This window comes from Salmo salar, chromosome ssa04 (assembly GCF_905237065.1).
Source record: "Salmo salar chromosome ssa04, Ssal_v3.1, whole genome shotgun sequence".
Classification (NCBI taxonomy): Eukaryota; Metazoa; Chordata; class Actinopteri; order Salmoniformes; family Salmonidae; genus Salmo; species Salmo salar.
Window position 1 is genome coordinate 47,220,423 of NC_059445.1, and position 12,055 is coordinate 47,232,477.

Consider the following 12,055-nt stretch of genomic DNA (forward strand, 5'->3'; position numbering starts at 1 on the left):
TTAGCAGACGCTCTTATCCAGAGCGACTTACAGTAGTGAATGCATACATTTCATACATTTCCTCCCCCCCCCCGTACTGGTCCCCCGTGGGAAACGAACCCACAACCCTGGCGTTGCAAACACCATGCTCTACCAACTGAGCCACACATGACCTAGGGTTATGCTGTCTGACAGTGTTGCTGGAGGCACAGAATTTCAACTGATCCAGTCCATTTGACAGTAATCATAGTGGCCCACTCGACAAGAGATTTGTGAAAGATTATTTTGCTTGGCAACGCATGTGAGGTCATCATGACCAGTGTCTGGGCAGTTTTCCACAATGCTCAAAATCTTGGAACCGGTTTGTATATGGGACACACTTCTGTCCTTCCTTATTATGATGTTACAACTGAAGCACAGGGCTTTTCACACACACACACACACACACACACACACACACACACACACACACACACACACACACACACACACACACACACACACACCACATCCTTCCCATTGCTGCCTTAATGTGTTCAGTATAAGGCCAGAGCTAATCCCCCACAGATTCCCTGAGATTGAGTCATTTCTAAGGCACGATTCTCAGAGGGCAAGACACAGAAACACACACACACTTTTCCCACACAGACATACATACACATACAGTACTAACACATATCCATAATATCCTGTTCATTTGTAAATGTACAGTGCCTTGCGAAAGTATTCACCCCCCTTGGCATTTTTCCTATTTTGTTGCCTTACAACCTGGAATTAAAATAGATTTTGGGGGGGTTTGTATCATTTGATTTACACAACATGCCTACCACTTTGAAGATGAAAAATATGTTTTATCGTGAAACAAGAAATAAGACAAAAGAAAACAGAAAACTTGAGCATGCATAACTATTCACCCCTCCAAAGTCAATACTTTGTAGAGCCACCTTTTGCAGCAATTACAGCTGCAAGTCTCTTGGGGTATGTCTCTATAAGCTTAGCACATCTAGCCACTAGGCTTTTTGCCCATTCTTCAAGGCAAAACTGCTCCAGCTCCTTCAAGTTGGATGGGTTCCGCTGGTGTACAGCAATCTTTAAGTCATAACACAGATTCTCAGTTGGATTGAGGTCTGGGCTTTGACTAGGCCATTCCAAAACATTTAAATGTTTCCCCTTAAACCACTCGAGTGTTGCTTTAGCAGTATGCTTAGGGTCATTGTCCTGCTGGAAGGTGAACCTCCGTCCCAGTCTCAAATATCTGGAAGACTGAAACGGATTTCCCTCAAAACTTTCCCTGTATTTAGCGCCATCCATCATTCCTTCAATTCTGACCAGTTCCCAGTCCCTGCCGATGAAAAACATCCCCACACATGATGCTGCCACCACCATGCTTCACTGTGGAGATGGTGTTCTCGGGGTGATGAGAGGTGTTGGATTTGCGCCAGACATAGCGTTTTCCTTGACGGCCAAAAAGCTCAATTTTAGTCTCAACTAACCAGAGTACCTTCTTCCATATGTTTGGAGACTCTTCCACATGCCTTTTGGTGAACACCAAACGTGTTTGCTTCTTTTCTTCTTTAAGCAATGGCTTTTTTTCTGGCCACTACATATGGACGTACCACTTTTCCGTTAGAATTTATTTTTAACAAGTTTCTTTTTTTAATTTCACTTCACCAATTTGGATTATTTTGTGTATGTCTGTTACATGAAATCCAAATAAAAATCCATTTAAATTACAGGTGGTAATGCAACAAAGTAGGAAATAATGCCAAGGGGGTGAATATCGTTGCAAGGCACTGTAGCATTAGTGATGAAAAGCTCAGCCGTAATGAATGGAACCTGACTAGATGGAAGTATTTAAACAGGACTGATAATATAGCTTAATGATACATACATAGACTATATACTTTATATAGAAGTAGACCGTATGACCACAGACCTATCATGTGAGGACACTGATGAGTGTGACCGGGGGCATAGGGAGGCACAGGCCTTTTCCACTGTGTATAGAGCCCAGAGAGAGCAGGCAGGAAGGCAGTGGGGCTGCCTGCTGCCTGATCAGCACTCTGCATTCCTGACCCAGTGCCAGGCAGAGGACGCTCAGCCCTTTGGCCTGTGCTCTGCTGTGGTGGAAGTTGTGGCTGAGTGCCCTGTGCCAAGACCTGCTGTTAATGTCTCCCTCCTTCCCTATCTGCCTCTCTGCCTCGCTCCTCTCCTCTCTGCCACTTGCATAACATGGCTGGTACAGGATAGCCATTAAATGATTGTCTTTGGTGATCTGTATGGTGGCCCATTTGGGATTGTGATTGAGTAATCTAGTGTTGACTGTGTTGAGATGGGGGTGTGGGAGCAGCAGCGTGCCACTGTACTGACGTCCCAGTGTGTTATTTTTTCCCCTCAGGTGTGCGAAGCAGAATAAGTTGTTCCTCAACGTTCAGATCAATGGGAATGGCTGTGAGGACTCACCCTCCCGTTCCCCCCACCTGTCTGCCCGCACCCCCGGGGCTTCCACCCCTGCCCCCGCCACCGCCCCCTACACCCTACCCGGCACCCCTACCCTGATGGAGGAGCATTCATCCCACCTCAAGAGTGAGTTCACACACGTCTACTTTCCCCACTTAGGCTATATGTAAGGAATCTTCCTTTGAGTAGATTGGTAAATGCATGGTGAACTACTCTGATAGAATGGACCCTTTGTCTATGTGTGCTCTCTGTAAAGAAATTATTTATTTTCCAGTAACTGGCTGGAGGGCCACAGTAGCCGTCCCAGTTTGGCTCAGAGGCAGTGTGTGTTTCAGTCGGTAGATTGCTGGGGTTGTTCCATCTCGGGGCTGTGATGTGGGGGAGAGTTCTCTGACCCCATCGCTTGTATTGATGACATTACTCCTCCACTTTATTTGACAGCTTAGAGATAAATCTAATACTCCCACAAATTTGTGTCTTTGAGAGTGACTGACTGAGTGAGTGATTGTGTGTTGAGTGTGTGTTGAGCGAGCAAGTGTGTGTGTGGGTTGAGCATGTGTGTTGTGTGTTGAGTGTGAGTGTGTGTGTTGAGCGAGTGTGTGTGTGTTGAGCGTGTGAGTGTGTGTTGAGCGTATGTGTTGAGCGAGTGAGTGAGTGTGTGTGTTGTGTGTTGAGCGAGTGTGTTGTGTGTGTGTTGTGTGTTGAGAGTGTGAGCATGTGTTGAGTGTGTGTGTGTTGAGCATGTGAGTGTGTGTTGAGCATGTGAGTGTGTGTTGTGCGTGTGTGTGTGTGTGTGTGTGTGTGTGTGTGTGTGTGTGTGTGTGTGTGTGTGTGTTGAGCGAGTGTGTGAGCGAGTGTGTTGAGCGTGTGAGCGAGTGTGTTGAGCGTGTGAGTGTGTGTTGAGCGTGTGTGTGTGTGTGTGTGTGTTGAGAGTGCGAGAGTGTGTTGAGTGTGTGTGTTGAGCGAGTGTGTGTGCGTGTGTTGAGCGTGTGTTGAGCGTGTGTTGAGAGTGTGAGCATGTGTTGAGTGTGTGTGTTGAGCATGTGAGTGTATGTTGAGCGTGTGTGTGTTGAGTGTGTGTCTGTTGACCGTGTGAGTGTGTGTCTGTTGACCGTGTGAGTGTGTGTTGACAGTGTGTGTGCTTTTGCGTCCGTATCTTTCCAGAATGATTTATGTGTAGGAGATTCACCTACCGACCAACGTCAATAGGTCTCACTTAAATTTGTTCTAACTTGTAAAATGAACAGTAAATGTTTTTCATTGGTTTTGGCACATACTGGTGGGGTTGAACAATTCTGGGAACTTCCAGGAGTCTTCCAACCAGGATTTCTGGAAATGTTGGAAGTTTGGGAAAAGAACCAGAATTGAGCATTTCCCTGAGTACCACTCATTTCGTTTTGATACTAGCCTCTAAACTTCATAGAACATGTGCAGTTTTTGTGCTAATACTCAATTTTAAACACATCCTCCTCTGCCAGGTTTCCGTTTGACTCCTAGTGTTTGACATCTCTGTCTCTCTCCAGATAACATGGGGTTGCGCCGCGGCTCCCCACAGGCAGTGAGGAGAGACATAGGCCTGGCCGTCACCCACAGGTTGCTGACTACACCTTTAAGCCTCAGACTGCCATGATGAAAATATGAAATATACTTTCAATCTGCAGTAGATATAGCAAAACACTATTGATGGTTTAAGCAATTGATGATTCTGTGTGCAGGTTTTCCACCAAGTCGTGGCTGTCCCAGACGTGTCAGGTGTGTCAGAAGAACATGATGTTTGGGGTGAAGTGTAAACACTGCAGGTGAGTGAAGAGAGGAGGATAGGGAGGGGGAGGCTCTCTGAAATGTTCTGGAGTTAGGTTGAGTGTCTGTACAATGCAGTAAAATACAACTTCATCCTCTTTTGGTGGTTCGTTTTTCTGTGCTGTTCTCTGATTGGTTGTTTCCTGTCTGCAGGTTAAAGTGCCATAATAAGTGTACTAAAGAATCTCCCTCCTGCAGAATCTCCTTTCTGCCAAGTAAGCCTTCCACACCACACATTTTCGCAGGTTAGTATTTATTGGGATGACTCATGTACTGGAGGCAGCTCTGCAGAGGGGTCACTAACTGGCACAAAGTCATAAAATCTGATTTTAAACCTAACCTTAACTGCAATGATAACAATAATGCCTACCTCTAACCTTAAATTAAGAACAAAAAAGCTCAATTTTGTTTTCATAAATCTTTACAATATAGACAATTTTGACTTTGCAGCTGGCACATCTAACAGAAAATCACTCAGTTCTACCTCCAGGACAAGACTCATCCCAATAAACGTCAACCTGCTAAATGTTCATCTGTAGTTTATATTAAAGGGCCTACATAGATTCAACAAGTATGAGGGTTATGATCCCAATCTCTTCTTTCCAGTCACCAAAATCCGGAGGACTGAGTCTGTGCCGTCTGACATCAACAACCCTGTGGACCGGCCATTAGATGCACCACAGTTTGGCACACTACCAAAGGCCATCACCAAAAAGGTACAACCAATCACACCTGCTTAGATATTACATCACAGCTTTGATGATAGTCATGTGCATGATGCTGTTAGGACAGACAAGTGTGTTATTGACTTTGATCAGTGTGTATTTGTTCTCCTTCTCTCAGGATCACCCTCCTGTGCTGAACCAGTTGGACTCCAGCAGTAACCCATCCTCCACCACCTCCTCCACACCCTCCTCCCCCGCTCCCTTCCAGAACCCTCCCAGTGCCACACCGCCCCCCAACCCCTCGCCCAAGGGCCACCGGGAAAACCGCTTCCACTTCCCAGGTAGGTCCCTGACCATCACTCACACACGTATACAAATACACACAATCACCGCTCTCACACACAAACACACACATGAATATACACACACACGGATATATAAACAACCACACAAGCATGTCCACTGCACACAGTTAAGCCAGCATTCTCCCACTATCAAGGTGTGTGCTTGCATTGTGTTCTTCATTACACAGAATGTTTCCCTGAGTCACATTTTCTGTTTAGTGAATGCTTGACTTGGAATGGAATGGCCGGGCAGCCGTGGTCGACCTCCCTCTCTCTCCCTCTCTTCATTAATACCACTAACACAGAGGAACTCCGGTGGGTGGGTGGGTGGGTGGGTGTGACTAGGGTTGTTTTAATGGCTACTCTAACCCAGAGTCCTTCTCTCCTCTCCATGCTTGTTGGTTCTTCCCTCTCTTTTCCCTAAGCTGCCTGCTACTTTCAGCACAGACAGCAGTTTATCTTCCCTGGTGAGTTTATGGTATAGTCCCAGACACTGTTGGGTGACGCTCACTCCTGCCCACATCCTCAGCCACAACCAACCCTGTCAGCTGTGTCTATCTCCAGCATGTACTCACGGGTTTAGTGGATTATATGACCAAGTTGTGCATTTGTGAATGCCTTGGAACAATGTATTGTGCTGTGTGATATTTAGACTGCATTATCTCATGTGGAGATGGGTCTCTGTGCCACCTGCTGGGGAGTTTCAGAATTGCATGTCCTATCATATTGTGGTGGTGGTGGTTGTCAACACATTGCTATGGCAAAGGGCCAATATAAGTGGGCAAAGAAACTACATGAGGGATGCAAGTTTGACTTTAAGAGCAAAAATAGTTTTATTGCATACTGAATACTTGTATTATTTTCTCCCAGATGTGTCCAGTTCCACTACTTTGCACTCTGAAGCCCTCCAGGACACAGTGTAAGGCTCGCCTGTCTATTTCATTTATCAATAGTGTTTTAATGGTGCAACACTCAGAACACTGACGTTGTGACTGTGGTTTGACCCGTCCCAACAGTGAGACTGAACCAGCAGATGACATGCACGCTGAACTGGCTGAGGATGAGGACGGAGAGGTAGAAACTGTGTGTGTGTGTGTGTGTGTGTGTGTGTGTGTGTGTGTGCGTGTGCAGAGTAACTGTAACATATGTGCAGACACATGCCCAAAACCAAAAACATTGGCCATGCATGAATGTCCTACAGGAGGAAGAGGATGAGGAGGAGGAGGTTGAACCTGAGATAGACCCAGACCCAGTAGAGGAGGAGGAGGATGATGAGGAAGATGACGATGGGAGTGGGATGAATGGGGGTTCGGACGGTGAGTGTGATGGTGATGAGTTGGATGACCTGCCCAGCTCACGGGGTGGTCGCTGGAAAGGCCCCATCTCCCGTAAGGCCAGCCAGACCAGCGTCTACCTGCAGGAGTGGGACATTCCCTTCGAACAGCTGGACCTGGGAGAGCTCATTGGGAAGGTGAGAGAGCAATAGAACACACTGTTTTCACTGGAGATAACCTTTTCAATGATCGAGCTACATATGCATGAAACTATCAGTGTTTTCTATTCCAACCCATTGAATGTGTGTTTCTGAAAGTGTCATTAAATCACTCCCTCCTTCACTCCAGGGCCGTTGGGGCAAGGTGCATAAGGGGCGTTGGCATGGCGAGGTGGCCATCCGGCTGCTGGAGATAGATGGGAACAACCAGGACCACCTGAAGCTGTTTAAGAAGGAGGTGATGAACTACAGACAGACCCGCCACGAGAACGTGGTCCTCTTCATGGGGGCCTGCATGGCTCCGCCCCACCTCGCTATCATCACCAGGTAGGAGGAGGGGCTAACTTACATCCCAAATGAATATCTCTTTGGTATATTCAGTCCACCATAGCTGTTGTTTACTTGTTCAGTTCCATTTGTTCATTCAAATGTTTCTCTCCAGTTTCTGTAAAGGGAGGACACTATACTCTGTGGTTCGGGACACCAAAAACACACTGGATATAAACAAGACGAGGCAAATCGCTCAAGAAATTGTAAAGGTGAACTTCTATTCCTGTTCGGTCCTTTCAGATTTGTACGGGTGGATGGGTAATGTTGACATATGCAGTATGTGTAATATATATTTACTGTATGTCCTTATTTCCTTACTTTAATCCACACAGGGAATGGGCTACCTGCATGCCAAAGGCATTGTCCACAAGGACTTGAAGTCAAAGAACGTCTTTCATGACACCAATAAAGTGATTATTACAGACTTTGGCCTGTTTGGGATCTCTGGAGTGGTTCAGGAGGGGAGGTAAGGACTCTGCATATTGGTTCCTACAGCTATCATCTCAGCTGGTGGATGCTCTGTGGGTCTGTGTTCTTCTAACAGTGCTTCTTATTGTGTGTGTGCGTGTGTTTTCACTCACAGGCGAGACAACGAGCTGAAGCTTCCACATGGCTGGATCTGTTACTTGGCGCCAGAGATCGTACGCAGGATGAGCCCTGGAAACAACGAGGACCGCCTGCCCTTCTCCAACGCTGCAGACGTCTACGCCTTTGGGTACGCTCTCTAAGCAGATTCCGAAGTACCTTTTCTTTATCATTAATAGCAGAATAGTTTCTCTTTGAGACCGCTTCACTTTACAGTTAACTGGCTCTGGGGAATGACCATATTGCTGGTTGCCCCCTTGTAGCACCATTTGGTACGAGCTCCAGGCCAGGGACTGGCCTATCACCAACCAGCCTGTGGAGGCTACCATCTGGCAGGTGGGGAGCGGCGAGGGCATCAAGAAGGTCCTGGCAGAGATCAACCTGGGCAAGGAGGTCACGGTGTGTGGAGGGGGGAAGCACTTATGTGAGAGGAGCTGGAGTGGAGCATGCCCAATTTGACTGGAGCCCGGCGCGAGATTCACAAAGGCTGGAGCGTAGGCCTTCTCGCCCGCCACAATTTCGCTCCAGTAGTGCTCACTTCAGGAGCTCAGGACATGCCCGGCCCAGCATGCATTTGTAGTCTACTTGTGTGCTTCTATAGCCCCTTGCTTTAGCTACTGTCATGTAGTTAACTAAATATTTTCATAAAGAAACTGATATAAAACACACAGGTGCTAAATCAAGGTGACTTACAAAGATGAGGACCTAGAGCAAGAGAGGGAGTGTGGTGATGTAGTGTCCACAACTAAATAATCATTGTGGAATCTGAAAAGACACATATCCCGAAAGCATGAGCGGGATTTCCAACCGCTCATCTCCGCTCACATGCTCTGGTGCCAGATCACATTGTGGTGGAATCATGCAGAAATCTATGCACATACTTTTTTGGGGGGAATTGCATCTTTCTTAATCCTAGCAGGGTAAGTGAGGGTATTTGCTCATGCTATGTTTTTAAAGGATGACCTTGATAGAGTAGAGAAGAAATTATAGCTGACTACAGGATACATCTCTGCATTGTGTTGGCATGAAGTGATGACGTTAATCCTTCCTGTCTGTGCAGGAAATCCTGTCTGCCTGCTGGGCCTACGACCTGAGGGAGCGGCCCACCTTCACCCAACTGGCAGACATGCTGGAGAAGCTGCCCAAACTCAACCGGAGACTGTCCCACCCTGGACACTTCTGGAAGTCTGCAGAGTACGTATCCTAGAGGTGGAGGTATGGGAGTAGGACATGCCTGCCCGCCCTGCCATGCACTCTGACCCCTGACTGGGTTCTGACTCATCTGGAATGGACTTGTGTATGAAACAAAGGGGTTCAGCTGAAGGCATGTAAAGGATGACCCCCAGATTGCTGTGCGGTATTAGGGCCACTGATGTCACTGATGGGGACTAGGCAGGGGATGACTGAGTTGACTCTTGGTAGTAGTTTATAGTCATGAGCCACATACCCTCTTGATGGCCCATTACAGAAACGTTGACCACTGTAATATGAGTGACAGTGGTTTCTAGTGGTGAAGCATTTAGAAATGAACCATTATATGTGACGCTAAGGGAATTTTCTGTTTTATCTTCTGTTTCCCAAACTTTCTCCTCCAGGATGTGACTGTGAGTGCACTTTTCTGTTTAAAAGCATTGTTTTGTCCCTCCCTTTCCTGGACTTTTTCCTGACCTGCTCTGTACCCATACACCTCCCCACCCCTTTCTTCTCATATGTTAGGTGTACAGTACCTGGTCCAGATTTGTCTCTCCACCTTCACTCATCTCCTGCCATCTCTCTCCTGCTCGCTCTCTGTAACTTCCTCATTCACTACATACTGCACGTCTGTCACTCAAAGGCTCATGGGTGGAGTCTTCTCTACACATGAACTACTTGTCCAGTAACAGCCCCTACCAGTTCAACAACTCTCTGCTAGTGGAGCTAGCTACTGGTCTTATGTTTGTTTTCAAACAAGCTGTGCTTTGCCAACACTATCAGTAATGATGCCACTGATGCCCCAACAAATTGTGCCCGCATAGCATGCCAGAGCTTGAATGGGAAGAGAAGCGCTTACCAGCTTGCATGGGGTTTGCAATGGTCTGTTGAGACACTGCATGGGCTTGTAAATCCTGAAAGAGGTTTTTGTGATGAGAAGGCTCATTTGAGATTCGTGTGGTGCAGAAATCTGGGCCCTTGTTTCATGTTGAAGTATTTACCTGTCTCTTCTACTCCACTGGTCTTCTTCTCAAATCATTCTCTTAATTTTAACCTGTTATTATATTTTCATTAACAGTCTCTAACCTCCATGTTTCATTTGTTCTCTCTCTTTCTGTTTTCTCTCTTCCTAATATAGGTTGTAGCTGTCACTATGAAATATAAGCAATGCAAAACAAAGCCTGGGTCTGCCTTGCATGCTCCTGAAATCCTTAACTCTTAGGATTGATCAAAGCATTGACTCTGCCTGACACAGACACTGCTTCCACTAACCCACAGCCTGATCTTCCATGTCTATTAAACTGTAGTGTTTGGTTGTGTGGGAGAGGAGGGTGCTGGACTGAGGAGGCCGCGGGTAGTGCTTCGCTACCTCCCCTCAACTTTCCTTCCTTCGTCTCAAAACATATTGCCTTCATTTTTTTTCTACTGTTGCTTTTTGGACTATCTGAGGCTTGTGAATAACTGGCTTGTGGTGTCTGTTCTGAGACTGACCGGTGTGCTCTGGTATGAACCCGGTGGCTGACGGCTGCTCTGCTGTGCTCTGCTCCGTCTGCAGCCTGCCCTGCTCTCCCTCCTCTCTGTGCTGCTGTGATGTGGTTCTTCCTACTGGGGGCTCCCAGACGATGCGACCCAGACACTTGCTGGACCAAAACAATGGTTGTAACTCCTATCCTCAATGGACCACTGCATTCACTCCTTCCTCTTTTCTCATTGTGGTCTAGAAGCTTCGGGCTGCTTGAGTGATGTAATCCAACTGCCTCTTGACTCTTACCCTTCAACTCTCTGCAGTTTTTCAGTGGCATGCGCTGCGACACCGTCACCGTGCTGCCCTCTGTCTGCCTCCTGCACACGACCTGTACACATTATTTCAACAGGAGAAAAAATGATAAGATACAAACTTTTACCTTTAGTTGTTGGTTCCTATTTTGAGAAATCATTTTCAGTGTTTATTTTTTTGTTCCGTGAAGTTTGAAAGGACTAAGGTCTCAGGAGTTGCGAGAGCATGATTGAATTGACTCATGTCTCTGTGTTGCTTGTCTGAGTAGAAGCTGATGAAACCATACATTTGAAAACAGCTCATTGCATAAATGAAGAATGAATATGTTGAAACCACAGCCTAAGAGGTGTCAGCATGCAATGTGATCTTCCTCTCAGCTCACTACACACTGGGAATGGAATCATGTTGGTTATTTAGGACTGAAGGTATTTGATAATGAAGCGAGTGCCCTGATTATTAAAATGCATAAGAGGGAGCCACGGAGAAGCAGGGATGCCTTCTCTCAGCCTGGGAGCGCTGTGGAGAGCTAGATCAAGTCAAGTAGTATAGTAGATTAATTTACAGCGCCCAAAAAATAGAACAGAAACCTGGCACAAAGGTGTCCTATAATTTACTCCTTAAACATGACCACATGTGCGCGCTTGTCTGTATTCCGTTAGTGATGGCCAGCTTCAGTTGGTGTGCTTGTATTTGTGTGTGTTTGTGAGTGTAAGTGAGTGTATTGTATTGAAATATATAGGGTTGATTTAGTGAAAGACTGCAGTAAATGTATTGATGATATCAATGGTATGTAAGATATACATGTAGATACATTATTTAATGTACAGCTAATTAACTCTTTTAATATTTGTACAAACATTTTATATGTACAATACATCACATTTTGAAATAGGTACTGCTCCCCTATTACAGATGTATATATCTTTATATTTTTTCATGTACAAAATACTGTAAAAATACTGTACATTTCTTTTTGAATGGGTCAATTCATGTTTTTTATGTCATGTAAAAATTCATATTTTTGTATTGCATGTGGCTACCATTCTGTGAACACAGTTTCTGTTTTCATCCTTGAAAGAATAAAATGAAGCTTGTTATGTCATAATTTGTTTGAGCCGAATTTAATAAAGTATTTCAGTTATGTTATGGGCTTTTACAGTCAGTTATATTTAGTTACTGCCACTGGTCACTCTGTGCCCATGCCATATGTTCAAAAGATATGATGGGGAGTAAGGCCATTAAAAACAAATATCTAAATGAATTAACATATCTAGAGACTAGTGTAGTATATTTTATTCAAATTACTTTTTCATTTTGTTTTAGTTTGTAGCTATCCCTTGTGGGCTCGTTAGACGAAGAGGCCCAGGGCTGTCCAAAAAGATGTTAGGTGTCAAATGTATGGAACGCCGTTTGGGTCAAAAAGAACGTGGTC

The 12,055-nt window shown here is 45.7% G+C and overlaps 1 protein-coding gene across 6 annotated transcripts in view; it reads left to right on the top strand.

Moving 5' to 3' along the window:
* The window catches only part of ksr1a (kinase suppressor of ras 1a), a 46,716-nt gene extending 34,991 nt beyond the window's left edge, over window positions 1-11,725 (top strand). Inside the window, exons 5-22 of one of the 6 annotated variants that reach the window (XM_014196741.2) lie at window positions 2,378-2,565; window positions 3,963-4,032; window positions 4,155-4,238; window positions 4,393-4,454; window positions 4,846-4,955; window positions 5,083-5,245; window positions 5,674-5,715; window positions 6,119-6,167; window positions 6,265-6,322; window positions 6,450-6,719; window positions 6,871-7,067; window positions 7,183-7,279; window positions 7,403-7,536; window positions 7,654-7,785; window positions 7,919-8,054; window positions 8,716-8,849; window positions 9,251-9,259; window positions 9,985-11,725. In XM_014196741.2, the coding sequence (XP_014052216.1) occupies window positions 2,378-2,565; window positions 3,963-4,032; window positions 4,155-4,238; window positions 4,393-4,454; window positions 4,846-4,955; window positions 5,083-5,245; window positions 5,674-5,715; window positions 6,119-6,167; window positions 6,265-6,322; window positions 6,450-6,719; window positions 6,871-7,067; window positions 7,183-7,279; window positions 7,403-7,536; window positions 7,654-7,785; window positions 7,919-8,054; window positions 8,716-8,849; window positions 9,251-9,257 (1,933 nt within the window). In that variant the 3' untranslated portion in view covers window positions 9,258-9,259; window positions 9,985-11,725. Of the gene's footprint in view, window positions 1-2,377; window positions 2,566-3,962; window positions 4,033-4,154; window positions 4,239-4,392; window positions 4,455-4,845; window positions 4,956-5,082; window positions 5,246-5,673; window positions 5,716-6,118; window positions 6,168-6,264; window positions 6,323-6,449; window positions 6,720-6,870; window positions 7,068-7,182; window positions 7,280-7,402; window positions 7,537-7,653; window positions 7,786-7,918; window positions 8,055-8,715 lie in introns of all 6 variants that reach the window. The other 5 variants (XR_001328393.2, XM_045717021.1, XM_014196742.2 and 2 more) reach the window with 5 other exon arrangements.
* Window positions 11,726-12,055: the final 330 nt, after the last annotated feature.